This window comes from Haliotis rubra, unplaced genomic scaffold (assembly GCF_003918875.1).
Source record: "Haliotis rubra isolate DU_JTF1 unplaced genomic scaffold, ASM391887v1 Scf13, whole genome shotgun sequence".
NCBI lineage: Eukaryota > Metazoa > Mollusca > Gastropoda > Lepetellida > Haliotidae > Haliotis > Haliotis rubra.
This window is the reverse complement of record NW_025765225.1, coordinates 3003544-3031320: the sequence shown is the minus strand read 5'-3', so window position 1 is coordinate 3031320 and position 27777 is coordinate 3003544. Positions and strand designations below refer to the sequence as shown.

The 27777-nt window shown below is 38.9% G+C and overlaps 2 protein-coding genes across 12 annotated transcripts in view; one reads left to right on the top strand and one right to left on the bottom strand.

Moving 5' to 3' along the window:
* The first annotated feature begins 55 nt into the window (after positions 1-55).
* On the top strand, positions 56-14860 carry LOC124267144 (integrator complex subunit 7-like). Its single transcript, XM_046702024.1, has 20 exons — positions 56-167; positions 1708-1837; positions 2485-2631; positions 2968-3105; positions 4089-4218; positions 4333-4572; positions 5049-5163; positions 5952-6053; positions 6236-6339; positions 6529-6625; positions 7166-7305; positions 9132-9317; positions 10071-10226; positions 10869-11063; positions 12166-12269; positions 12523-12588; positions 13423-13567; positions 13928-14023; positions 14203-14397; positions 14508-14860. The coding sequence occupies exons 1-20, from the start codon at positions 62-64 to the stop codon at positions 14769-14771; spliced, it is 2856 nt and encodes a 951-aa protein (XP_046557980.1). The 5' UTR covers positions 56-61; the 3' UTR covers positions 14772-14860.
* A 210-nt stretch (positions 14861-15070) lies between these two features.
* LOC124267145 (metastasis-associated protein MTA3-like) overlaps positions 15071-27777 on the bottom strand; it is a 46866-nt gene continuing 34159 nt past the window's right edge. For 5 of the 11 annotated variants that reach the window (XM_046702025.1, XM_046702028.1, XM_046702027.1 and 2 more), the window contains 7 exons: positions 27464-27525; positions 25453-25678; positions 20080-20274; positions 18865-18957; positions 18222-18295; positions 17213-17352; positions 15071-16848 (listed from right to left, as the gene is read on the bottom strand). In XM_046702025.1, the coding sequence (XP_046557981.1) occupies positions 16707-16848; positions 17213-17352; positions 18222-18295; positions 18865-18957; positions 20080-20274; positions 25453-25678; positions 27464-27525 (932 nt within the window). In that variant the 3' untranslated portion in view covers positions 15071-16706. Of the gene's footprint in view, positions 16849-17212; positions 17353-18221; positions 18296-18864; positions 18958-20079; positions 20275-21946; positions 23779-23823; positions 25679-27463; positions 27526-27777 lie in introns of those variants that run through there. The other 6 variants (XM_046702026.1, XM_046702030.1, XM_046702029.1 and 3 more) reach the window with 3 other exon arrangements.

The following is a 27777-nucleotide window of genomic DNA, read 5'->3' as shown; positions in this document are numbered from 1 at the left end:
TATTTAGTCTGGGTTACTAAGAATTTACAAAATAACCAGTCCTAAATTTAGCGTACCCAAAATGGCGGCCTCCATTGCCGGAGTGCGAAATGTGAATCCCAGTCTTGATGGGGTTTCTGCTGAGCAAGAACAAGATGCTAACTCCGCTTTAACAGAGCTGGACAAAGGTGCTTAAATGCCAGTGGATATATGGATTATCGTGCTAATAACCGACAATTTGCGCGAAGCTGTCGCGCTTGTTCAGCGATCGAAAATGGAACTGTTTGATATGGTTCAGATTTCGATCACCTAAATGCTTTTGACACTAAACCCGGCTAGAATGCACTTTACCGGGCGCAACCCTCGCTGCTCGCTGCGGGGCAATTATCGCGCTATACCGCTACCGCACTGTCTCCAGCTCTGTCTCGCTATATCGCGGTAATTGCTCCGTCTCCCTTCACTTGCATCTAGTTCATATGAATAAACTCGTATTCCAGCCAAGGCCTACAGTGCAGTCGTCTAGTTATATGCTGGACTATTGCATCTTTAGAGTCAAACAATCCTTTACGATCCTTAGGGTTTAGGGTTAGGGAACCTTTCCGATCCTTAGGGTTAGGGAACCTTTCCGATCCTTAGGGTTAGGGTTGGGAGAGTGGTAGAGTTAAGGACCCTTTCCGATTATTATTTAGGGTTTGACTTTACCTTAGGGCAGTATAATCCTATTATATCCAGTTGAAACACATTTCTATCCATCCGGTACTCGTCAGCACAGTCCAAGAAATAATAGCGCGAAAAAAATGAATGGGAAGGGCGTGGCACAGTGGAGCACGAGAAATGTAAACTTCTGTGCAAATGACCCGTTAAACGAGCACTCATTAACTGTGATGGTGCTCATGGTCCTGAGGTAGAGCATCCGCCAATTACGTCACTAATCCAATTATGTCACTAGTTAACAAAGTCAGTAATCCGGTGAAGCGAGTTCGAGCCACAGCAGCTCTGATTAATCTGAAAATTGCGCCAGGTAAAGTGCAGGACTCCCCTAAACACTTACTACCAGTTGTTTTGATTTTTTTATAATTATAGTATCAACTTGAACTATCTGAAAGGCAATAGTGTACATTATAGTGATATCATCTGAGTACTTTCCTGAGATACAAGAGGTCATGTGTGATGATATTATTGATAAGATTATTCTTGAATAAAAATGTAATTAAATGGTATGATATGTTTCCTTAGACACAAGCCGTCATGCTTTATCGAAGATCTTCTGTTCATGGTATACATGATATGTATAAGAAACAGGTATACACAGTAACGCATATTTTGCGTCATATGGTCTCTTGTTTAACAGGAACAAATGCATACTGTTTTGGATTCGCTATTGCGGAATATGGACTCATCCGCTGTTTAGAGTATCGGGTACATTTTCTGCATTTTGACTTTGTTTAGGGTTCATTTCTGTATGCAGAAATCTATCTGGAGTACATATCTATAGTACCTGTGCCGACAACGACCTCTTCAGCATAAATTACTAATAGAAAAGATTCCATTAACATCATCTAAACATTAGAATGAGCGTGGATGTTTGGAATGGATCCCTATTGGAACTGCACTAACGTTCCCAGATCAGAGATGTGTATGTATAAAGTTGACAGCAAATAGAAAGCTCAGAATCCCTAAAGAAGAGTCATGCTTGTTGAGTTACATCATTTTGTTTTGGGTTTTCAGGCCTGCGATCCAATCGCATAGGATTGCAGTGTGAAGCAGTTGTGAAATACCCTCGGCTGTTTGAAAAATATCCATTCCCAATTCTCATAAATTCAGCTTTGCTGAAGTTAGCTGATGTGTTTAGGGAAGGGTGAGTTTACAAAAGAACTTATAATCAGGACAAATAAATATACCAGATAATCAAAATATGAAAACTACCTGTCCACAAATATATTTTACACACGTCACATATGGTTTTCAATGTAGAGATGGTACCAGTAGTGTGTGACTGTTTGTCATTTTCGAAGGCCTTCTAGATGTATCGTGGGACTATATTGTCTATAATGAATACTCGGCACCACATCAATGATTAATAACAAGAGAGACATTTTTTGTCAACAAATGTCACAAATGAAACAAAAACATTCTTCTCTTGGCATCATGTCAGTAGATTCATATCTATGATGTTAATAGTTGACCATACTAACTGCTTACTTACAACTTTTGTCAAGGATTAGACTATACACTACTAATTATGAATTCAATCATGTTGATATTGCTGATAATTTATTAGTTTATGTTGCATCTTAAAAAAAGAGGCTACAGGTAGATTTGCAAACATTGCCTTGTGGACTGCAGTTTGCCTTTGTAATTTGTCAGCTATCTAGACATTTTTCATTAAGAAGTGTTACTAACCAAATATAATCTAATCTTATAATAGTACATGTATAGACATCAGTTCTTGCAAGATGATATGCTTCAGGTCAAAGACTGATGGATGTTTAATGTCTGTTACAGTAACAATTTCATCCGCTTGTGCATCCTCAAGGTCACACAGCAGAGTGGCAAACACCTGGACAAGATTCTCAACGTTGATGAGTTTGTAAGAAGAATATTTTCAGTTATTCACAGCAATGACCCTGTGGCGAGGGCAATCACTTTGAGGTAAATATTTAAAGACTCTTGGCTTTTGGGTGGGGGTCTCCATTTTGTACACATGTACTAGGGGGGTCAGCAACTTTGTATGTAAATGTATTTTAAAATTATGCTTAAAATTAGTATGTGTGTGGGGGTGGGGTGTGGGTGGGTGTTGTCATTGATGTTTTTACATGGCATGCAGGGTGGTTCACTTACTTTGTACATAGATTTTAGGGGGTCATACACATTGTACATGCATCTACATTAAAATCATCTTCACTCCCCAAGTCATAAATTATGAAAGGTCCGTTATCAATCCCATAAATACTGCTGTGTGTGATGTTGTATTGTGTTATTCCACAGGACCCTGGGCAGTATTGCTGGTATCATCTCAGAGAGGAAGAATGTCCATCATAGTATCAAACAGAGTCTTGATTCACATGACATGGTGGAAGTAGAGGCTGCTATGTTTGCTGCTGATCGCTTTGCAAAGGAATCTAAGTAAACACACTCATTTTGTTCTCGGATATGATGGTGAATTATTATGTAAAACTGTATACTGTATTTTCTTGCGTTTAGTTCGCAAGCATAATGCGCACACCCCTCTAGGCAAGTCACTATTTTGGAGAAAAAAATTTATTTTGAGTATTAGCCACAGGAGAATTCTACATCGTATACCTTCAGTGAACTCAGTGAAATTTGAGATAAAACATGTCAGGACATAATGATTTGTCATTTAAATGATATCTTCTCAGACAGCATCAGTAGCCCAATGTCCATGTCAGATGACCTAGAGGTTCGTTAGTACCTGGTTAGTTTCCTCACATGGTTACATGTCCATGATTTGACTTTGATTGTACATGAAGATTAATAGAGCATCTAGGGATACAGATTGAATCTAACTTAGAACATAATTCAGTCTTTACTGTTCTCTCACAGCTCAGATGACAGATCATCTTTAATCTAACACATATAGTGCCCACACTAAAAAGATCGATAATTGGAAATATCGTAGATAGGAAAAATTATTAATATGAATAAGTGTCATCTATAGTATCATGCATAAACTATTTTGACAGAATAAAGTTTTGATTTACTCATACAATGCACAAAGTTAGGTTTTTAGTCATGGGCTGACTCTAAATTATGCTCAGGATGCTGTTTTGATAGCAACCCATGCTTAAACATGTCGCCACTCACCATGGGTGGGAAATGTATTCATTTCTTTCAGACATGTTTTGGCCGTTTTTCTCTAAGTTACTTTTCCGATAATTATCAATAATCAATATTTTGTTAACGATTAACGATCTCAGTGATCAACATTGTTGGGATATTGAAGCAGGACGGAATACTTTACTTGTGATTTGTAGTTTGAAAACCTTTTTCAGTATTGTGTCAATGTATATATATATATTCTGGGAGGTTTGTCTTACCTGTCACAATGATGTTGTAGTGTGTAGTCACAGTGTGGTTTTACCTTACAGAACCTTTGCTGCAAGTATCTGTGGTAAGATTGCTGACATGATCTGCAGTATTGCGACACCCGTCAACATGAAGCTGAAGTTGATTCCCATCATGCAACACATGCATCATGATGTCACAACAGCTGCCAAGGTGAGTTGTGTTTTCAAGTTTACTTTGATTTCGTGATTTATTGTCTTCAGTTCTTTACAATGTTTAGTTTCTCCTGCTTTCAACCCTGAAACATGGTATACATTCTGTCACCAGACTCGGGAGATTTGCCTCACCCTCCTGGAGAGTTTCCCTGCAGAGAACCTGGTGGTGGTGACACTACACACAATGTCCCAGCTGGCAGCTCTATCGCTGTATGACCTTCAGGAACAAGTCCAGTTCCTCCTCACCTTCCTTAACCAGGATCCTCGCCATGGGGTCAAGGTCATTGTGTTACAGGACCTGAGACTACTTGCTAAAAAAGGGCCACATCTTTGGACATCTGGCTTTATTGAGGTAAACAATGAAATTGAGTCAGTGTGTGTAACAATTTTCAGTCATCTTTTGCTACCCAAATTTGTCTCATCTTTTCACTGTTTTTACACTAAGCAGTATGCCCCATCAAGACCACAAAGATATGCATGTAACAGAGTTGTCCAGAATTTGGTGGGGACTGTCAGGGTTTCACTGTATCAGTCATGATGTGTCAGTAATTAGTGAGACAAATTTATATTGTTTATCTTGTGCTGCTGCTCATGGAAAAATAAATGATGTCCAATTTCTGAATTACTGGGTCCAGGGTGCCATTCCATAAAGTGATCTTTGCCCTGAGGTGATCGTAACTCCTGTACCTTAGATAGGCTCATGATCATTGCAGCACCAAAATTGCTGTGTTTCTGAAATCTGGCAATTCAGTGCCACAGGATATATAGAGCACAGGTTATCACTTGTAGTTGGAATTTATTTGTTAATCATGTGTTCATCTGTTGCAGACTCTGTGTCAGTTTGTGCTGGCAACCCCGTCGGTGAAGCTGAAGGTCGGTGGTGTCAGTGTGCTCACCACGGTGTTCAACTCGGTGGCCGTACAGCTGCTTCCACTCACTTCAGGTATTTTATCCCTTGGGATAGGTTTAAGCAACGGCTTGTTCTGGCTGCCATCTTAGTATGTTATGTCAGCTGCAGTCAAACCAGTGTCTCGATATCTGCAGTGCTTTGGTTGTTGTGTCTTTTCCAACTGGTGTGGGGCGGTGGGGTAGCCTAATGGTTAAAGTGTTGGCTCGTCACGCCGAAGACCCGGGTTCGAATCCTCACATGGGTACAATGTGTGAAGCCCATTTCTGGTGTCCCCTGCCGTGATGTTGCTGGAATGTTGCTAAAAGCGGCGTAAAACCAAACTCAGTCAGTCAGTCAGTCAACTGGTGTGGCTTTGTGTGAACATGGATGACATGTCTGAACTAACATGGTCATTTATGAATCAGTGGTAGGTATATTTGTCGCAATATAAAGTGATTAGTTTTCACAGTTTTTGACTGCGTCGCGGGTTCGAGCAGAAGGTCGCAGGTTCGATCCTGACTGCGTCATACCAAAAGACGTTAAAATATGGTACTTGTTGGTCCCTGCGTGGCGCTTGGCATTAATGGGTACAACAAGGAATGGTCGGCTCGGAGTCAGTATAATGTGTCTGAGTGGGGTATTAATGCTTCACTGCGGCATGGTATCTCAGTGGGCTAGCACTATAAAACCAGCTTAAGTCTGGTCTAGTACAAGCAGCCGCACATACACATACACACGCGTGCACGTCGTCATATGAGCGAAATATTCTCAAGCACAACGTTAAACCCAATTTCACCTCACCTGACTTATGACAAAAGGACATCTTATTTTGCTTGTTTTAGACTCAAAGTTGCTGGATTTGTGCCAGCAGTACTGTTACCACGATAACCTGATTCTGGCATCACGGACTGTTCAGCTTCTTACACAGCTCGCCAAATCAAAACGTGAGTGTTCTTTGCCATTTTGTGTATAACCATCTTTCAATATTTGTTATGATAATGATCTAAGGTTATTATATATGTTACGAAGACCAGAGATTTCATTAGCAGTTAGCATATATGTTGAGCATACTTGTGCTATTCTAATTTCCAAATTATCTCTCATCTTAATATATGTGATATTTTAGGCTGTCCTATTGACCTTCTTGGAGAGGCAGTGGGGTGTCTGCAGACTCATCTGATCCTGTTGACAGGAGGAGGGGGTGAATCAGAACAGCACACAGAACTCAAGGTGAGGGAAGACACATTGACCTTGTTTTGTTGAGGTAAGGAAGTGTGGCTGTCTGCAAACACATCTGATCCTTTTGACAGAAGGAGGGGGTGAATCAGAACAGCATACAGAATTCAGTTACTGGTACATTTATTGTGTTGACCTTTTAAATCAGCATTGTGCTTACATTACTGTACTTTATGTTTGTAGCTGTGCCTCCGCTGTGCGGTAGAACTGTGTCAGACGTCACCAACTCTCTGTGGTGGATTTGTAGACACCATCGCTGGACTACTGCCCAGTGTGTCTGGTGAGTCCAAATTACCTCATGTGTTTGAGATAACTATGACATGACAGGTTTCACGTTGCAAATCTCTTTAAAATGGCATAGAACTTGAACCAGACACTACGTCTATTCTCTGAAATGGTTGTCCATGAAGTCTGCTGTTTACATTCATCCAATGTCAATCATGCTGAGTGATTTGATAACAAGCAGTTCACAGATGAAATGGGAGACAAACATTTATAGATTTTTTTGTCAATGTCAAAAATGTCTTAACATGTCAGTCAGGACCAGACAATCCAGTGATTGACATGAGAATGGATCCACACCTGGGATTCCGGGGCATGCTTCATCCAGACGAGCCAGACCACCTGATCTGATTAGTCAGCTCTTACGACAAGCATGGGTTATTGAAGACCAATTCTTCTAACTATGCAATAAAATGAAATGTTTTCTCTTGTGTTGATATGTCTATCAAAGGGATTAATGTTACCTGTTATACACTGGTTCTACATGCTTGGCAGGAATCACTAATGATGAAAATAAACTTTTTTGTGGTTTGTGCAGATTCTGAAGCTGAGGTCTTATGTGAAGCCCTTGCAGCTATTGGATCAAGTAACTCTCACTCATTGCAGCTTGTGGTCCCTGTCATAATCAGTTGTCTGGAGAGTAGCGTTGAGAATAGTCAGCAAATAACACAGCTACAGGTGAGTCTGTCTCACTGATATAGGTTGGTCATTGTCAGTTGTCTGGAGAGTAGCGTTGAGAACAGTCAGCAAATACCATAGCTACAGGTGAGTCAGTCTCACTGGGAGCACCTTTAGAATACAGCACCACAACTTTTCGTGAGGATGATCTCTGCCGTAGGTCACGTGTCATTAAGGCAAGCAACCAGTTTGTGAGAACCCGTCGGACGCGAACCCGTGACCTTCGGATTGTTAGCTCGACATTTAACCGACTGAGCTACGTCCACATTGTTGCACATTGTGCAAATTTATCAAGTCATTCCTGTGACGTCACGGAAATGAACGGAAAAAGTCAAATAGGTCACGGACAATTACAAATGCTACGGGTAGACTTGGTGTCTCGTGATTTTATTCTACGGACAATTGCCGAATGGATCCGATGCCATTTGGCACACTCGTCCCATTCCGTATTCTACAAATTAACGTGTGGCGTGGAATGAGCCGATATGCCTCAAACTGAAAAGGGTTGTTCACGCCAGGTCAGGCGTGATTTCACGGTGCATGCATGAATGATGCTTTTATATAAATCGGTGGTTTTGTGACAGAAAAGTGATGTAGGGAACACTGTAAGGATAATGTGGATCGCACTAAGGAACGAGGGAGACATGAGCATGTGTAGTGACGGCACGAGGGTGAGTTAGCATTCGAATCATTACTTTACAAAAAATTTATGTTGCGTGTGAAAGAGGCTTGAGTGCAAATTCCAAGCCAATTTCCATTAGCCCAAAATTTCTACATTAACCCATTTCATAATGTACTTTTGACGTTTTTGGCTTCCCGTTTTTGTGTGAAAAAAAAGTATTAAAATGTAAAAAGGAAAAACAACAAATGGTACTCACATATTACACCGGGCACGTACCTACTATATTGGATTAGGTCCCTAACCCTAAACCCTAAACCCTCAGCCCTAACCCTAACCCTAACCCCTTGAAATAATCCTAATAAATAGAATGCATTGACCGAACCACCGGACATGTACCTACTATATTGCATTAGGTCCCCAACCCCAACCCTAACCCTAAACCCTAAACCCTAAGCTCTAAACCCTAGCCCTAGCCCTAGCCCTAGCCCTAGCCCTAATCCCTTGATTTAATCCTAATAAATAGAATGCATTGACCGAACCGGCACAAACGCGACTGATGTGTCTAGTGTAATGCATTATTACTGCTTCGAAAAATATTATACTAATAAAACACTTTTCTATGTAATGGTGCAAATTACTGAATGACAAAAATGTATATGTAAATTTACAAAATTACAAAATACAAAATACACAAAACATAACACCTCAGCAGCCCATAATACAAATAAATATGAGCGTATTAGTGAAAAAAGAAAAATATTGCGCATCCGCCGGTATACAACTACTGGAAACTCGCAACATTGTTGGGCTTATGCAATGACATAACTCGTAGAGATGAAACACTAGTGAGCGGAGCTTATACGCACTCGCTGAGCCATAAACCGTGTTGCCATGCAGGCGTCATAGGGCATTGTTTCGAGACGTGCTTTCAAAACAAAATCACATTAAATTACATAAAAGGGTATTATGACGTATTTTTAAAGTTTGTGGTGCTGTATTCTAAAGGTAGGCTGTCTCACTGATATAAGTTGGTCATTGTCAGTTGTCTGGAGAGTAGCGTTGAGAACAGTCAGCAAATACCACAGCTACAGGTGAGTCTGTCTCACTGATATAGGTTGGTGATACTCAGTTGTTTGTAGTGTGGAGAACAGTCAGCGAATGTATAACCACCTACTAGTATTCTACTGTTCTCTTATATTTCCAGGTGTACATGTGCACCCTGCTATTCCAAGCTGCTGGTGGAGAAGGAATACCCAATGAAATTCATGAACTGATTGTCACATGTGCTGGGCTGGCCAATCAGTGGCTGGCTTACAAGATGTCTCGGCAGGCTCTACGTTACAGCCAGTATGAGATAGGTGGTGACATCATCAAACCCCTCACAGTCAAGGTAGGCAGACATTGGGGAGCAGTTGTAGAAAGCTGTCTGTGTGCATCGTACAGGTGTATGGGTAAAAAAATATTAAGTTTTAACCTATTTTACATGGCATTTTAAAAGTAGCTGTGTTTTCAAATGTACTGTTTTATGCTATTTTTAATTTTAATCGAATTGTTGGAATGCTTTCAATATTACTTGTCAGTCATTTAAAAACACTCATTGTAATATTTGTTTGTATTAAGATATGAATGCCAAGCTCAAGACTTTTGTAGTATAATGTGAACTTTCAAGACTGATGTGAATGTAAGGTCATGTGCAGTGAGTCCACTTATTTTCATGGTCATCTCCTAAATACTTAACAAGCTGTATCATTGCTACCATAAAACTTGACCTAGATCTTGATAATTTGTAACAATCCAGGGTCCCGATCCACAAAACCATCGTAGCACTACGACATTTGTAGTCAATGATAAACTATAGAGTTACGACTGCTTTGTGGATCAGGGGCCCTGGGTCCCATTCCACAAAACAATTGTAGCGCTAAGATGATCGTAACTCCCATACTTTAACATAGACTTACGACTGTCATAGTGCTATGATCACTTTGAGGAACTGGGCCCAGTTGGGTTGAAATTATGTAAATGAAGTCTGGGCTCCATTTAAATATTTTCTTGTATTTTGTTGATGTATATTTCACATACTCACTCTGATGATGATGATGAAGGTGATGATGATGATGATGGTGGTGGTGATGATGTATTACAGGTTGCATCTGAGCACTTCTACCACTGGCTGATGGGGATTGCTCACATATGCAGTGCAGAGATGAAGCTGCGACATGTGGTCACAGACAACAGCAACGTCCTGCAGTGTGTGTCTGACAGTCTGGAATTCTACCAGAAGGCTCTTGTCTCTCTCAAGGTCAGTGTCTATCGCATGGATAACTGTCCCATTATGACAACCTGGTATTAACTGTCAGTGAAACTTGTGATGTAAATCACTGGATTGTCTAGTCCAGACAAGAATATTACCAATCAGTTGTCATATAGCTAGCATATTGTCAAGTGTAGCACTGAAAAACAAACAACAATAGTTTATATAGATTGGAGAGCATTTTCATATACAAGTGACTTTGTCATCCAGCTGGATACTTCATAGCATGTTAACGTCTAGCACAAACAATTTCAGTTGTATCCTCCCCAGGCAGACTGCTATATATTGATGCATTATATTTATGTATATGTATTGTATGCACACAAACAACTACTGGTATGTATTTTTTGTACTCTGGGCCATGACGCCATTATGCGAAATAAACTCTCTTTCACTCTCACTCTCTCCCTAGGGAGATCAAAATTCAATTTAAAAGGTCACAAACCTTTTACCATTGTGATACCATGCACTGTTGTATTGAGTCTTTTCATGAGTCAGTTAGTCACTAATGTTATCAGACCCATCTATCAATTCCAAACAAAGTCTCATGTGACTTCAAACAAGATGGCATCAGCTGACAACGAGGGCTAATGGAAGAATCCTGTGTACATGCATGTATCTGTGAAACAGGCCGGCAGCTCCCCAACGCACCCCCTCAAGTTCCAGAGTGACTACGTCAACTTGAGGATCACCCTGCTCCAGGCACATCGTCAGTTGATACTGTCCTGTAACACATTCCGCTCAGCCCCACCTCCAGCCATCGCCACCGCCCTTGCCTCTACCAATGGGCAGGAGGGCACCCGCTGGAGTCAGATCGTACAACAGGTAAACTACAGTATACATCAGTTGTTCTGCCCAACCTTACATACAGATGGCTTTCTAAACCTCAATACACCATACTGATTTCAAATATACATATACCTGTTAACCTGATTAATCCGGACAGTAGTGCTTTAAGTGAAATAGTACAAAATAACAAGTTCAAATGCCACCAGTCCTGAAGGTAAAAATGTAGTTTGTTTGAAAAAATTACACTCAGCAAATAATTGTCCCTATAGTGACGCTAAATTCTACAGTAAGTGATCCCTTGAGAGATTATTTTGGGTTGTGTTTTGCAGAGACTCATATGGAGTTGTAGATGTTCCAGTAGTAATCATCTGGATAGCATGGTAGCAACGTAATAGTTTGGGGACAACAGGATGTTGCTGTATGTATCTATTAAGGCTGTAACGATTCACTTGCATATTCAGTGAATCGAATAGTAACCCTTTATGAATTCAATTCGTTATTCGTGGTCACCAGAACCGAATATTAACGAATATTTACGATTTTTTTTAAGGGAGCATGTTTTACTTGAAACCCCTATGTCCTTTTCCAAAGTGAGATATGCAAGAATGGAACATGTACTAGCATTGCAGTAGTGCAAGTCATGTTAGTTTGCCAAGGCCGCACGGTACTGTCAATTATAAGTATTACATGCCAAATTTGAGTGCTATGAGATCACTGGTTATTGCTGTGACAAATTAACACTGTCAACATGGCCGTTCCATATTGTACATCAATCACTTTAACTACAATATTGTATTCGTGAATAATTTTTGGTTTTCGTTATCCAATATTCATGATACGTATCATAGTCGCCACATAGTGTATTCATTGCAGCCCTAGTATCTATATGTATGAACTATCTCACTACCCCTGAAGGTCCTTAGCACCCCATGCTAGTTGTTCCTAAGCATGTTGTTGTGTTAGTTGACTTGGATGGTGAAGATCTCTGGTGATGTGTGTGTGTCACCATACCCCACGACATGAGACGCGGATCATATCATCCACTGGTTTGTCTAGCCTGCACTTGAATATTTAAGGCCTATTGTGACAAACTGTGCATTGACTGAGGGGTCCATTTGTGTGTGTGTTTGGGTTGCAGTTGGAGGGCAGCATGGAGCAGTACGAGGAGTTGAGTAAGAAGATATCCAATGTCTATTGGTCAGCCTTTGATGCTGACAAAGCCTCACTCTCTAACATCGACATGTATCCTTATGATCTTGTAGTCAGATAGACATTTTCTGTAAGGACCTAAGAATAGATGGTTCATTATAACTTACAACATTGCTGTAAGAAAACATTTCTTACTAGGAAAATGACATTGAAAAGATTTTTAGCTGAGATGCCTATTTTCCATAGTGTTTATTAACATTTTGTGGCAATGGAGAAAGTTTGAGATGAGAAGAGCTGATTTTTGTTTGATTTGATAAATCGTGTGTTATTTTCCTGAACCTGTGAGTCTTCAGCAGAGCTGCGACAGTGTGAAAGCTGCCATCATGTCCATCATCTCGACCATGCAACTTGGGTAAGGATATGAAAGATATACAATAAACTGCAGTTTTAAATCACAGGGACCACTAGTTTAAGCTATATATTATCATAGTTTTTTCAATGCATTTTGACTAAAATATACAGCAAGTTTCAGGGACCAAAAAAGCAGCTCGTTATATCTGTCAATTTGTTATAATTACTTTATTGAATACCAGTACTGGTAATGCAGAATTTGGAGCCCTGCTATAATATCTGGAACCTATTGTTAGTGAGATAACTGTCAGGGTATACTAGCGAAAGGTTAAGGACCACACAATTCTTTCATATTACTGTAGTAGTATTTTGCCATGACAGATTAACCTTAGTTGTATGAAAGTATGGGTGGTCGTTCTTTTGAGTAGTGTATGCTGATATTGTTTAGTTAGATGATGACTGCAGCCGTTATGGTTATTCTCACTAACTACCTTATCCATCTCTTCCTGATCGTTCACTTTCAGAAATAGTATACACCTCCATTATAGTCACTTTGATAATCATCCTCAGATGTATGTCAGTGTCCTGTTATGACAAGATCCTGCATTTTATGAAGAGTATTAATAAAACAGCTGGGCCTAGATTTTCGAAGCTCTCTTAGCGCTAAGATAGTCGTAAGTGCCATACATTAACATTAACTTAAGACTATCTTAGCTCTAAGAGAGCTTCGAAAATCTAGGCCCTGTTCATTATATTCATGACACTTACTAAAATTGTGTAATTCTATAGGATCTTCCCCCGTTTGGGTTATCCTCTGAGTTTCTCCAGTCCATCCACCAGACCTGTACATCATGTAGAAGATAGTCATTACATCAGAATCACTTTCGCCTTTTAGTGGAGGATCATTTGGAGACCGGCAGCTGTGGACAGGTGGCGGTGAAACTATAGAAACAGGGGTTTCCATAGAAACAGCCCTGCAAAATGTTTCAAGTGGCTTGAACAAAGTCCTGCAGGATACAACAAATGACATGACGAGTAGGGTGAGTAAATAAAGCATGGTGGATTTCTCGACCATATTGTATAGTGAGGCAAAGAAAAGAAAAACACTTTGGACCATTTTGAGCTCACTCTATCACCATTAGTAGAAATGAAAAAGAAAAGTATGATAATAACATCTGTTCTTAAGAAATGGTGAAAAAACAACCCCAAAATCAATGACCTTACGTATCTTGCCTTGATAAATATATGTAGTTCGTACATTAGTAGCAGTAATCAAAAATTGAAAACAATCATTTTGGATTTTACTAACCACCTACATTAAGTTTCAGGCCAAAATGTTTGAAACCAACAAATGAGAATCCTCAAGAATGAAGTATATGCATATTTGCCTATGTTGGCAGATCACCTTTTTGAGTGACTCGGCTAAAGCCCTGATTAAGTCAAGCCACAGCTTCCCACGCTTCTTCTTCCAGACTCTTCAGTCAACTGTACTCAAGGTGAGAAATGATACAAAAAATATTATCATTTTTCCATTTAATGCAAACATGTCTACTTTTTTTCCAAATCTTGTGCAGTATGTCTTCTATAAGGGTAAAAAGTTGTACCAAACCTTATAAAAAAAATGAACAATACATGTATTCGTTAAAATGTGATGTGTGTCCGTTCTGCCTTCCAGCTGGCAGTATCACCGCAACAAAATGCTAACATGGAGCCAATCTCAATCCGGTGCGACACTCATCTCGCCATTAAGGTGGAAGGGATTGTACAACATGGTGAACGACCCTGTCTGTTCCGGACAGCTCACTCCGTCAGCATCTCTGCCACATCAGCTCTGCAGAGTCGCAGCACACAACCAGGAGCTAACACCAAGGTGGGAAGAATTGTTGGTTCCACTTTGATTTCAGCGACTGCAATGAGCTCCATGCCATTATTACATGACAGGAATACAAAATTCATTGATTGAACTTCCATTGCTTGCAGGGGAATGAGATCACGTCCAACTTCCTGACCCAAACCGTGGAGCCTCACAATGACTACTTCAGTGTCAACTTCCTGTTGCCCTTCCCTGTCCTCGGCATCCACACGGTAACAATTGATGCCTCCATTGTTGACGTCACTGGCGCCATCTGGCAGACAGGACCCAAGGCCACACTTACGATCAAGTCTTATGATGAGGTGCTGCAGCGTCAGCAGCAACAAGCCAGATACCAAGCTCGCTCAGGGACATCATCAAGTCTCAAATAGTGCTACTCATTTTCACCAGAACTCCATGCACTGCATTAAATCATGATGTATATATGCAGTGTTTCATACAATAAATCATCTTTGTTTCATTTTCATTACTCATTCTGTCCACAATTTCAAACACAACATCTTTCAAACCTCTGTCGGGTTAAGTGAGGTAGCCATGCTGGATTCCCAACATGAGTACGATGTGTGAAACCCATTTCTGATGTTCCAAACCAATATAATGCTGGAATATGGCTAAAAGCGGGTAAAACCATACTCACTCATTCTTTTATCAAAGATGAAGAACAAACATATTTTTAATCGAAATAGTTTTATTAACTTGAGTGTGTATGAATTAACCAAACGTACAATATGGCCGCCTGCCAGATGGTGATGACATGTGAAGTCAAGTGTAACCATGGTAACAGATTTTGCATAAAATAAATAATTCATCTGATGAGAGCATACCGGAGGTGTAATGATGCTCATCCCTCATCCAAACACATCAGCACTTACACACAGGGAATCAACAGGCCAAACTGTTGATCAATATACTTGGGCTTTCTTGAAATCGATTGTTTTTACAACTCTGAGTAAATTCTGGTTTGTTACAGCAACAGAAGGGACCTAAACTCTTTAAACTAACAATCACATGATAACAGCTTCAGTATGTTCACTGTTGCAAAGACACCGACTACGCATAACATTCTGTAAGGTTACTGCCTATCCTCTGGCTGAAATACTGACACTTGTGACGGAGGTCACTTAGAAATTACATTAACCATTGACGTCGTTGTAGGCACATTATTGGGAAACATTTAGAAGAATGAACACAATATGTCAGGACAGTTAGTTCTGTGATTAAATGACAAGTACCGGTACTGTAGAGAATGTGGGAGATTTCTTTCTTTCCAAAGTTACTTTTCCTGCTATTGGGTCCTACTGTAATTGTTTCAGAATAATATATGGACTAAATCCTTCTAATGGAAAACCTGGTGTGACAGAAGTAGATTGGTTACCTTGAGGTACATATTGAAGTTGACAGTTTTGACATTGGACATCAGCCTACATGAATGAGCTTGTGTAAAAACTATATTCCAGTGATGGTGGTCTACTACATCCTAAGACTTTCCAGAACATCAGAGTCCAGAGAATAAGCAGTTCAGTTGACAGTATGTACAAAGTAATATGACAGCAATTCAAATTTCTCACCATTTTGAGACATGTATGTAAAGCAAGTATCATGCTCAATGCTGACTATGCATATAAAATATTTAAGTTAATACTGATATTAACAAAACTGCATTTCAGAATGCATAACTTGTCTCATTCACAAAACAATACGACCAATGAATAACTTATAATTTTCTCACCATTCCAGGTGTATGGAATGTCGAATATTTGATATTCTACACCAAGACTGCATTGATCGATGTGATTCACTGATCCCGTTGAGCACAAGAAATAAATGTTGGTTGCACAACACACCAATACAGATTCCACAACGGACCAATGGAGATCACACAACGTTGACTGTTTCAGCACCATGATAAAGAAGTCATATCTTAACAAGCATATTCTAAGCAGTACTAGTTAGGTCACAGCAAGCATATACTTAATGTTGAGCATGTTAAAAGTCAGTTTTATAACTGATATGTTTCTCTTAAACATTGACTATACTTGTACTTGGAAGGGACATTTTAAGAATAGCATCTTAAACGAAACCAGACTGGATCAGCTAAAGGAACACAAGACTTGTTACAAATTATGAAAAGAAGCTCAGGAGTTAGAGAAACGGCAAGACCACTGAGTCTTTAATGAGAAACTGTTGATATGAAGTGTTCACATATAACCAAAGTGGTGTCAAAATATCCACATGGTTCAACTGGCAGTGACAACAAACACAAGTCCACTCTGCTCAATGATGCAACACAAGGTCATCTTCTAGCTTCAGTCCAATACAACCACTTCCTGTTTGTGTTCCGGTCGAGGAACCTCAATTGTTGGCATGGGGATTTGGAGCAGCAGTCCACGCCAGGGGTTGCGAGCTGCACGCTTCACGGCATGATGGCTAATCTGGTGCCTCAGCTTCCTGGAATGAAAAGTAAAGTTCTGAACCAGGGCCCTGTTCAACAAAGCGATCGTACCACTAAGGTGATCGGAACTCCCATACTTTAACATAGACTTACGATAGTCGTAGCGCTATGATAGCTTTGTGAAATGGGGCCCAGGTCTTTCCCTGAACAAACACTCAAGCTATTTTTTGAGAAGGTTGACGAAACAACAATACAAGGTCATGGGGGTAGGTTGTTTTATGCAACAATCAACAGGAGGATCCCCTGAATGAAGATATTCAATTAGCAGTTTCACATGATAGTTACTGATTTTTGTGTAATACATATTGTTTATAATATTACTGAGTGCCTCGTTAAACAACATCTGTGGTGACACTGGACCTTGTGGCTTCTGTGGCAACAAAGTATACATCGTCAGGTGCATCAATCCAGCTGATCATGTGCATCTTGTAGCCGCCTCGAACACCTGGCGTCTTGCTGCGACCATTCTTGAAAGTGCTGTGGTTGATCACGCTACCTCGCTGTAAGTAATTATATAGAACTCTTCACAAAGATCTTTCAACAATACTTCAGTTATAAAGCAACATTTTAACAAGTAAAGGCTAAACAGGGAAGGGTACACACAAAATAATTTATTCTGAAGTTCATATCAATGTTTCAAAATACACTGATTTTTCTGACATTGAGAACAGAACGCTTAATATAAGTGTTCAAATGTTATGCCATTATGGGACAGGGTTATCCCCACTTAGAGTTGGAAGGAATTGGTGCCAATTGATTTAGACTTGTCTCCTGTCTAGTCCCAAAGCAAACAATATCCACAGTGAAATTAATCCTCTGAAAAAGTGTGTAGAAAGATGCATGACAGATTGATCATGTGCATTTCCATTCATAAAATAAAAATATGTGTAACAGTATTCACATACGGTAACATTTTTAAGTCAGGGGTATAAAAAGAGATCACCCAGGTAGTTATTTGTCATATCTGTACTGATTTGGCCATGCAACTAATAGATATATGCTTTATGTGTTGAAAAAGTGCAAGACTGAAAGGTTTATTTTGAGGGCACACGAACAAACATGCTTACAAACAACTTCTCATTTTTAATTGTAAAAACGATAAAACCAAAATCAACGATTGGAAGACTGCATTATTCAAAATCCACTACCCATGATACATTAACTGTGGTCAAATGAAAATAAATAAAATAAAATAAATAAATAAATAAAAAATCCTTCACTTCTTGAGAGTAGTATATTTGCTTAACTTAAAGTTTTTATTACTATTATTTCATGAATATATTTATACCCATGCTATTTTTAGAAAGGCCAAAATGAGTAGATAGGTACTTGTTAAGGGAAACAGTAGAGATATATTTGGTATACATACTATTGTTGGCACTGTCCGAAGTGCTGACCCAACTTGGCGAATAACTCCTAGGCTCGGACGCTTAGCACTGGGAGCTAACAAAACAAAAACAGTGATCAACACAGATGTCACAGATTTATCCTTAATCAAATGCCTTGTCACTTCTTTGCTTGTGCTAAATACAACATGCACTATTTTCAAACTAAAGGTGATTTTGTGCATTTTTTGGGTGCTCAAATCTGATTCATCCTTGTTTCATGGCCTGATAATCTGATAATTACAGTTTTTATCAAGGACCAATCATATGTTTGGTGGCTTCCAAAAGGCTTGCTCCCATGGTACTTCAATCAAAGTACCCCTAATTCTTAACTTTTACCATGTGGGCCTGAAATAGACCTCTCAACTTTCATGCTTAAGTTTCAAACACTGGCAAGTATCAATATCGCTTACAATTGTACATACTAATGAAAAGTTATGAAATACTGTAAATCAATAAAATAATGTGAGCTACTTATTAATGCGAAAAATGCGACTGTTTAACTGTTTCTTTCATAAGAAAAAAGAACATGTTAATCTAAATATATCTCTTTGAAGAATGTAGTATTGTTACTTTGCTGGACAGCTACATTATCCATGTACTGACAACTGATAAGTGACAACTCATGTATATCTATCCCATTGCTCTGTTCATAGCCTCTCTTCTTCATGATTGACGGTCCGGCTGTTGATGTCTGAATTGTCTCCGGGATTCTGTGTGCTGGTGTCATCATAAATACAGTGATTACAATATTTGAAAACCAACAAACACATAATGTAGGATATTCTGTATGTTGTACTCCAAATTATGCATCTAGTATCATCTTGAATTGTATATCGTCTTACTGTGAATTATGTGAGTGCCATGAAGTGAAGTACAAATGTTCACCCTTTAAATGTTTTGTTACTACTTTTGTATTTCCTGAATTGTTGAACGTTTAAATATACAGCTGAACAATTACTGAAGTTAATTATTGAATTATCGTATCAGCTGTTAAATATCGAAACAAACAAAATTTAAAAGAATCTTTCAATGAAATGCTAACTTGTGTCATTTATACCCAACAATTATGACAAACGCTTAACATCTCTCATAAAGCATGCTGCAGCATTGCAAAACATACAAAGGTGAGAAGCTGAACAATGGCACACAACAAGCTTGCTCACATGATTACAACCAACACAACCTAAACAGTCTTATCCAAGCTTTGCTCACTTGTACCCATCATAGCTTTATGCCATTCTCCTGAGTGATCAAACATTTGTCAGTTGAGATATGACAGTCATGAACAGATTTTAAGTCAGGAAAGGAAGGACAATCAGGATAGTATAAGATCAGCTGATGATTTTGGGAAAACCTTTCATACAAATCATCAGTTAGGAAAAGATGTCAACATGGTTGAGTACTCCAACCGTAGAAAATGAAGCCATGTTCATGTGATCATGTCTTCTTGCACTTTTATGACTTTATTTTGCGACAAAAAAATTAGTATTTCTATGGTGAACAAGTCTGCTTTAGATCGAGCAATTCAGTTTTGGATCAGATCAAGCCAGTTTTCAATGGGAACAAGTCATGAACCAGTCCATTTTCGGTGAGAACAACTCAGCTTCAGACTGAGGAAAGTCAGCTTTAGATGGGAACAAGTCACTTTTCAATTGGAACAATTCAGCTTTAGGTGGGAACAAGCAAGCTTAAGATTGAACAAGGCAGCTTTTGAATGGTAAAACATGTACTAAAAACTGGGTTGATAAGCTGAAGATCCTGTGACAAGAAGACGAGAAGCTTACTTACAGCATTCTGTATCTACTGCTACAACACAGACAGAGGTTGAAGGTAACTTACGTGGTGGGTGAGGTGGGGCAGGGAAGGATATCCTCTGTTCTCCGCGAGGCTCACCTGACTTGCGACTTAGCAAAGAGGGTTTCTCCACACTTGTGTCTATGCCAAGACGACACACTACAGGTTCCATTGTCAAGCCTCGAATCTTTCCTGTTGTGGGCAGTTCTATCTTCCCAACCTCTGTCACACGGCCAGAGCCTGTAGGAAAGACTTAGTATGAGAAATTTATAACCACACAGAAAACAAAAAAACGAAAACCCACAGATAAACACAACATAAAAATTTGTGACTTTTACAAAGTTTTATTGTTGATGAGAAGAAACTGAAGAGCAAAATTCCCCAAACTTGTGACAATGAAAATAAAGACAAGAAACAGCAGATACTTTACAGAAGCAATGAACGATTATTATCAGCAGAAAGTGCATAAGAAGCCTAAATGTCTGACACAGTAGCCACGAGGAGGAGACTATATGTGACAGTCTGCTGTGACGTAGGTCTTACTACAGAGTAGTTTAAAGTTTTGGAAGAGGGATTGTATAGAGAGCTATACCTGTCTCACTCACTTCTTTGCTTGTAGGACGAGCAGGTGCCCCTTCTCTTTCTCTCTCTCTGCTATACAGCATTCACAGGGTGCCTGGTCTCAAAATCTCAGGAACAATTTAGTGGTGGAGATAGTTTTGCAAGGGAAACTGGTCACGTTACTGGAGATTTATGTGCAGAATTTGATGTCGCCACCAGACTGTCACATACACTTGTTTTCGATTTCTGCACTTTGCCAAATATAGGACTGATTGTTTGTGAGAAGCTCGGCTTTTATTGCAAAGTTAGTATTAAGCTATCAGAGAACAACTGCTATTTGACAAGCCAGAAGCGATATCTAAGAAATTGAAAAAGAAAATACATAAAGGAAGAAAATAAAAATACATGATAATTACGATTCGGCATGAATGATTTGAAAGTCATGAAAGGAACAACCATCGCCCACTAAATATAACATTCCAGAGATTATCCAAGACACAGGCACCCTTCATTGATGGAGACATCTTCCCCTAGACGGCCTCTTGGCTACCACAGTACATGTGCTTAATGCTGGTCAGATAGAACAATGTACAACTTGGATACAATATACAACAATCAATGAGCAAAGTTCCCAGTTATAACATTTTGTAGGTAGATTCCTGAGGCATTTTCCCCCATGTTTTAAAATTATTTTGGATTGCCAAATCCTTAAAACAGGAAGACCACCTAGAAATATTTTCCTTTTTCAAGAAAAGACTTTTTAGTTCCACAGACAGTTCATTCTGGGAGTCAGAAGTTGAATGCTTTCATGTGGAGTTTTCTCACTGATGCAGAAAACCAAGGAAATGTTCAAAGAACTATTCACATATCTGTGGCCATGCATGGCACATCGACATCAGGACGTATTTTAAAAGTACTGTGGCCAAAGAAATCATTGCTCACCAAGTGTAATCAAAGGCAAGAATATACACAGCTGCAGACATTCCACCCTTCTTTATTGAACATGCAGGTAACAAAAGACAGAAATTTGGAGACCATATTCGGAAGAACTACATATCCACAGGACAGACATATGACATCTTCCCGTAGCAGTTTTCTTGTTCAGGATGTTTGGTCATATCAATTGGAAAGCAGTACATGGAAGACTTACCCGCCCCCAAACTTCAACATTTACCTCGGACTCTGAGCCGATAAAAATTACACATGATTTCAAATGAAACCAAAACTTTACTGAAACATTGACCATTCCTCTGACGATGAATTACATGCTGATAATGACTGGAGTACTGTAGAATCAGAATCTTGAAAATCTTAAGAGATTTTCAAAGAAAGAAAGGAATAAAACTAGTTGTGATGTTTTTGTTGAATTTTATTGCTGACAAGTGTTACAAGGCTATGTTACATGGCTGTCGGTTGTCTATACACACATGCAAGTGATCTAACTAGATGAGGATGATGATGACACTACGTAATATCACTGATGGAAGACAACATGAGTGATGATACTAGGACCAAGATAAGAAAACCTGTACAAATGTTATAGAAAAATGTCCAACTTGGTACATACAATGTTTAAGGAGGAACTCAACATCAAGCTATGTTACTACATCTAGATACACAAACATTGGCAAAATAGTCAAAGTATGGTTTCAGGACAAATAATTCTTAAATATTGAATAGCACAAAAATCCATACCCTACACATGATAGACTACAATGAAATTCTACAGTGAATGGATAGTGGTTCGACTTTGTTCTTCACAACCCACAATGCCCAGCCAGCTTCCTGTGTCAGTATGAAACTTAATTCGTACCAACATATTGGTTTTGATTAATAAAATCCAAGCTTTTTCTCGTGACTATATTATTGCTTTCTTTAACTACAGATTGACAACAAACTATAATTATCTGAACCAAACATTAATCGGAACTCCAACCACAAAATACTGACAAGTAAAGAGCCTTTTTATAGCTTCTGAACAAGGCAATGTTGTGTATCAGATTTTAGGATATTTTGATTCAACTATTTGACAAGACGATGGGTCTCTTTAATTGCATTCATAAACTGTGTTAATGAGGAATTCAAACCCAGTCAAGACTGTCACAAACCAACACTTCACCCATTCAGCTACCTCAAACATCCTCATTAACTTTTATTGCAAATCTCATCATAAAATAGTTGTCCAAATCAAGAAATTAGATCATGAACTTTGAATTTTATTTCCTGAATATGGGTTCCTTCCAAACGTCAAAACTATTGGCCACATTTTGCAGGAAACAACAAAAGGTAGTCATGACTCCAAAATGAAATGAAAATATCAAAAACTGCCATGTTTCCGAATCAATTATCCTATGGAAATATACCCGGTCTACCACCTGTTGGGGAAGGCACAACAGCATTCTTCAGGAGGAAATCCATACATGCAACTGCTATACAACTATTGCTGATAAATCAACAGTGTTACATATTTGACTGAAGACCAAAAAACTCTCAAATAAGATACAGCTGTATATATTTGTATTACCCAAAGGGTTAGAACAATCGAAAGTGCACTAGTGGAAATATCACTTCACAGACACACACCACCACCATCCGTATGGCACTGACATCATTCAAATCTTATTGTGGCGTAAGGTTGTAATGTCACAGCTGAAAAGTGTTGACATTATTCAGAAATTGTGGTTTTGAAGACTATGATCATGACTTTTTCAAAAGAGAGCTCAAAAGGGCAAGAAATGATGGAATTACATTACATTTTACACTTGCATGTATGTAAAAACTGATTTTAACTCATGTAAGAACTTATGTATTGCCCTATTTCATGCTTGGGAAATACAAGAACTTGTACAAACAGTATGATAAACAAGTTTTCACAAACTTTCTGTGTACACCATAACGCCAAATGCCATCTCATGTTGACCAAGCTAATTTTATTTGGCTCCTCCTCACCAAATATTTCTGGTTAACAAATGTTATAACAAACTGCAAGTGTCCGTGTTGACATTAGGTACTAGAACTTTCATTTCTCCCCACATGGAAAGAATTTTCAGAACAAAATGAGTTTACACCTCTACTGTAAGATGATGGTGTGCAAGTGAATGAGGGCATGTTGGATCATCCGGAACGTTTGACTGTATTTGTGAGAGCAGGCTTTCTTTGTGATTGCCTGGCTGTATTAGTTGCCTGCAGTTTGTATATGTGCAGCTTACATCGGTCTGAAAACTGGACAGCAGTTTGTATACGTGCAGCTTACATCGGTCTGAAAACTGGACAGCAGTTTGTATATGTGCAGCTTACATCTGTCTGAAAACTGGACAGCAGTTTGGTGGTTTGAATGCTGCATGTTTCCATGTTATTCACAGAGTAAATACCTTGCTGCCCAGTTGTTTTTTATATTTCAGTCAGAATTGGTAACAATTCTCAATTTGAGCAAAATAGATTATTTCAGATGACTCATTACTGGACTCTTCCCAAAATAAGTACAGTTGTACTGGCAAGATGTTGAATAAAACTGAATTTTATGAAGAAATTCAAACTCACTGTCTTAGAAAAACTTAAAAATAGTTTGAATTAATACTCAATACATTGTATAAATAGATAACACACTAAGGCTAGAAGCTGATAGGAAAACAAGCCTTCCCTGAAGGACAAGAATACAAAGTTAGCAAAGAAAATAACACACAATGCCCTAGTACCAGAAGCCCCGAGAGAGAGGGTCTGCACGGTTTCCACACCATTGGTATCTGTTAGCGTCAGAATAAGTTATAAAGGTACAGATATCATTGTCATGCAACTGCTCCATGCAACTGAACAGTACTGTGAGGGATATGATGTTGAGGAATGGAGGAAACCTTGACGTTATTGGTAAAAGAACAATTATTTTGAAATACCAGACACCCTTTATGAAACTAACAAAGTCTTTAACAAAACCTTTCAGTTGTTTACAAAGATATACAAACAGTGGGTTCAAACATTGTCAAATATGCAATTACATCTTCAAATGAATATCATTTTAATATGTAAATTCAATTTATTTTTATGTCCTCGAAAAAAAAGTATGAAATGTTGACGTGTGACGTATTGCTAGATTACCATCACAAGCTCCGGTCTCTGCACTAGGGCACCTGGCAGAACTAGGAACATGAGTAGACGAAACACTACAAAATTCATCTATAATTGTGTTTTCGTAACAAATCTAATTCTACTCTTCATGTACAATTATCAATTGTTCTGGATGAAACGAAATGATGTTGAACTATGCATTTTTAATCTTCGGAAACAATGGTGATGAGAAAGATTAACACGTCTGACGATGAGCATGTTCCTAGTTCCAGATGGCACAAAATGTCCTTGAGTTTGTTCGCTAAAAGTTTTCAAAAGTCGGATGACAATTGCCAGGCTCTGCCCACCATACTGGAGCTTGTTAAGTCACATAATGGAGGCAGGTGTATCTGCCAACACAGGATTTGTCTCAAACTTCACAGCAAACAAATCACCATTAATCTGTAACAGTCTGTTGGTGTGTCATCTGCTGCCGTCAAAAAGAATTGTTTCTCGAACATGTGGTCGTCATGATGAACCATATTGTCCTCTTGAATTCCCAGCCATGCAATCATGGGCTCCGTCCTCATCGGTTGTGTGCTGGCACAGCGTTGATTGGGTTCAAGCGGACATTGTTGGGAGTGCCCGATGACAGGTTGTTAGGGGACACATTGTTACGGGAAACATTATTGGGGGACATGTTGTTGCTTGCTCTCTCAAATATAGGTTTGGAAGCAATCATCTCTACATCAGACCTATCATAGTCACTGTAATCATTCTTATCTGAATAGTTGGCGACAAGCCCATTCAACTTACATTCTTGCTTGATAGCAGCAATGTTTATGGGTATGAATGGACATCGGGCCGCATGTCTTGGGCGCAGGATATCCTTGCAGAGTCGGCGAGAGATTCTGGTTAGCGGTGTGGTGACAAGACAGAAAGCTGCTCGGGTCTTCATGACAGGTCGGGGGCTACCTGACCTGATAGCCAATCCATGAGCTGTTGCCAGGTGTCGTGCCAAGTGTGCCTTCAATTTGAAGTCCTGCATTAAAGTCAGGTCATTCAATCACAAACTGCTCACAAGCATCATGCAATGAACAACAACATGTACTGTGGCCAACATCATTAGGGGAAATATTAGTTCCAGCTATCTCTATTTCAGTCCTAGGACTGTTGAATGTCAACAGGATCAATTAAATTTGAAAGAGGGTAACTGACCTTATGTATACACAAGTATATAATTCATCCTGTAATATTGACACTCTGCCGGCAATAGTACATGATACAACACCAATTTAACAAGCTCAGGGCTCCAGATAATTTTTCATGATCAGGAGTACGTACTCCTAATTTATTCAATATAGGAGTACTGGAAAACCTTAAGAGTACATTTAGAGTACTGAATGGAAATTAATGACGTATCAGTAATCTTGTGTTTCGTTTCATATATGCACCACAACATTGCTACTCTTGTGTAAACAGGTCAATAAACAATAAAACAATACTTTTTTCAGATAAATATGTCTGTAAATGATTCTAAGACCGTACACCATTGCTGTGGTGCGTATCTGCTACGTTTTCTAAATTATTTCCTACCGGATCTTGCATATTTTTTATCCGTACATACGCCGATACGACCCTTATCTGGAGCCCTGAAGCTAAGAGAAATCATAACTTTATCTTTTAACTTTTATCAAGGAGTTTGACCAACAGCTGTTGGAAAGGGAAGACAGAAATATGTTTCCTTAAACCCAAATTTGCAACAAGAATTAATAAAAAAAAATATATATATATTTTGAAAACAGTCACTGTAATACATACAACAGCAGTCAGTACAACCAAGTTTGTTGAACCAATATACATAAATAACAATATAAAGGAGAGGATATATCAGTTGTATACAAGGGTTAATTGATACAACTAAATACGGGACAATATATATACTATATATCCAGAATTCGAGCTACATTTTGATAATGCTAATTATCAGCCCAAAGGTCTAACTCTTATTTAATCAGCTGAACAATAAGAAATGACATGAATGCACACTGCAAGCCAACAATACAACATACAGGCATGAAAATCTGTCTCAAACACGACATGACAAAACGTTACAGCCCAGAAAGTCTTCAACATGATATATTAGCCACCCAATCACTTCCCAGAAACATTTGGCCAAATCATTTAGCTATCGTTTGTGAAAGTGGCATTTTATGCTTGATACATTTGTTTAATAGTATATTTTGTGTACGTAATCAGTAGTCTAGGTAATTCTTGTTATTAGACAAATTTAATGGCCACTGAATGATAACCATCAAACCAATCTAGGTCAATGCTGTTGAAATTTGTATTCTGACAAAGGTTTCTCCTTCAGGTAATGTAAAGTCGTAAAAACTGTCAAGCAGGGATGTATTCATTATATGAGCACAGTGTCTAAAAATATACAGTAATATAACTATACAAAATCAGCAAGCACTGATTACCTAAGCATGTCAGTATCTAACCTGCACCCTGTTGCACAAAAGGACCTTAGTTCTACAACAATCTTATCCCTAACATTCCTCTGTGCAATGGAACCCAGTTGTTATGCACTGCACACACAATCTTAAGGAATTATACTGGACATCAGAAGAATTTCATGCTATTCTTGTCACGCTGGCCTACCAACTTTACGCATCCTCAGACAGCTCCATCTGTTTCACAACACTATTGTACATAAACAGTAACCAACTCTCTACCCTTGAACATTTCAACACTCCTGAAACTATACACACCCAAACACATCCAGATGACTACTACACTTAACAATTCACACACTGACACTTACCTTGCCGCAACCAGAAATAGTACATCGGTGGCTTCGAATGGCATTCATCTGTGCAACCCTCTCTGTAATATGAACAATAGTTAATGAACTGATACCCTTCCCTCAGAGTCCTAACACCTGATAACACTACTCCAACTTACAATGGATAGTCCAACCTCATGCATTCACCTGTCTGATAAGCATTTGTAAAAACAATTAGTATAAAGTTCTATTTCTTACAATGTCATTTAATATGCCGTGAACCAGTAGTGAATATGAAGAAAGAAGCGATTTGAAATATTTCTAATGCAATTTTCACCAAACAATTTCACTTT

Bases quoted from the DNA above. Each gene is read 5' to 3' on its own strand.
- LOC124267144 (XM_046702024.1), top strand. From the start codon at position 62: ATGGCGGCCTCCATTGCCGGAGTGCGAAATGTGAATCCCAGTCTTGAT. The intron at 6,340-6,528 runs GTGAGGGAAGAC...TTATGTTTGTAG, and splicing joins AACAGCACACAGAACTCAAG to CTGTGCCTCCGCTGTGCGGT. The intron at 11,064-12,165 runs GTAAACTACAGT...TTTGGGTTGCAG, and splicing joins GGAGTCAGATCGTACAACAG to TTGGAGGGCAGCATGGAGCA.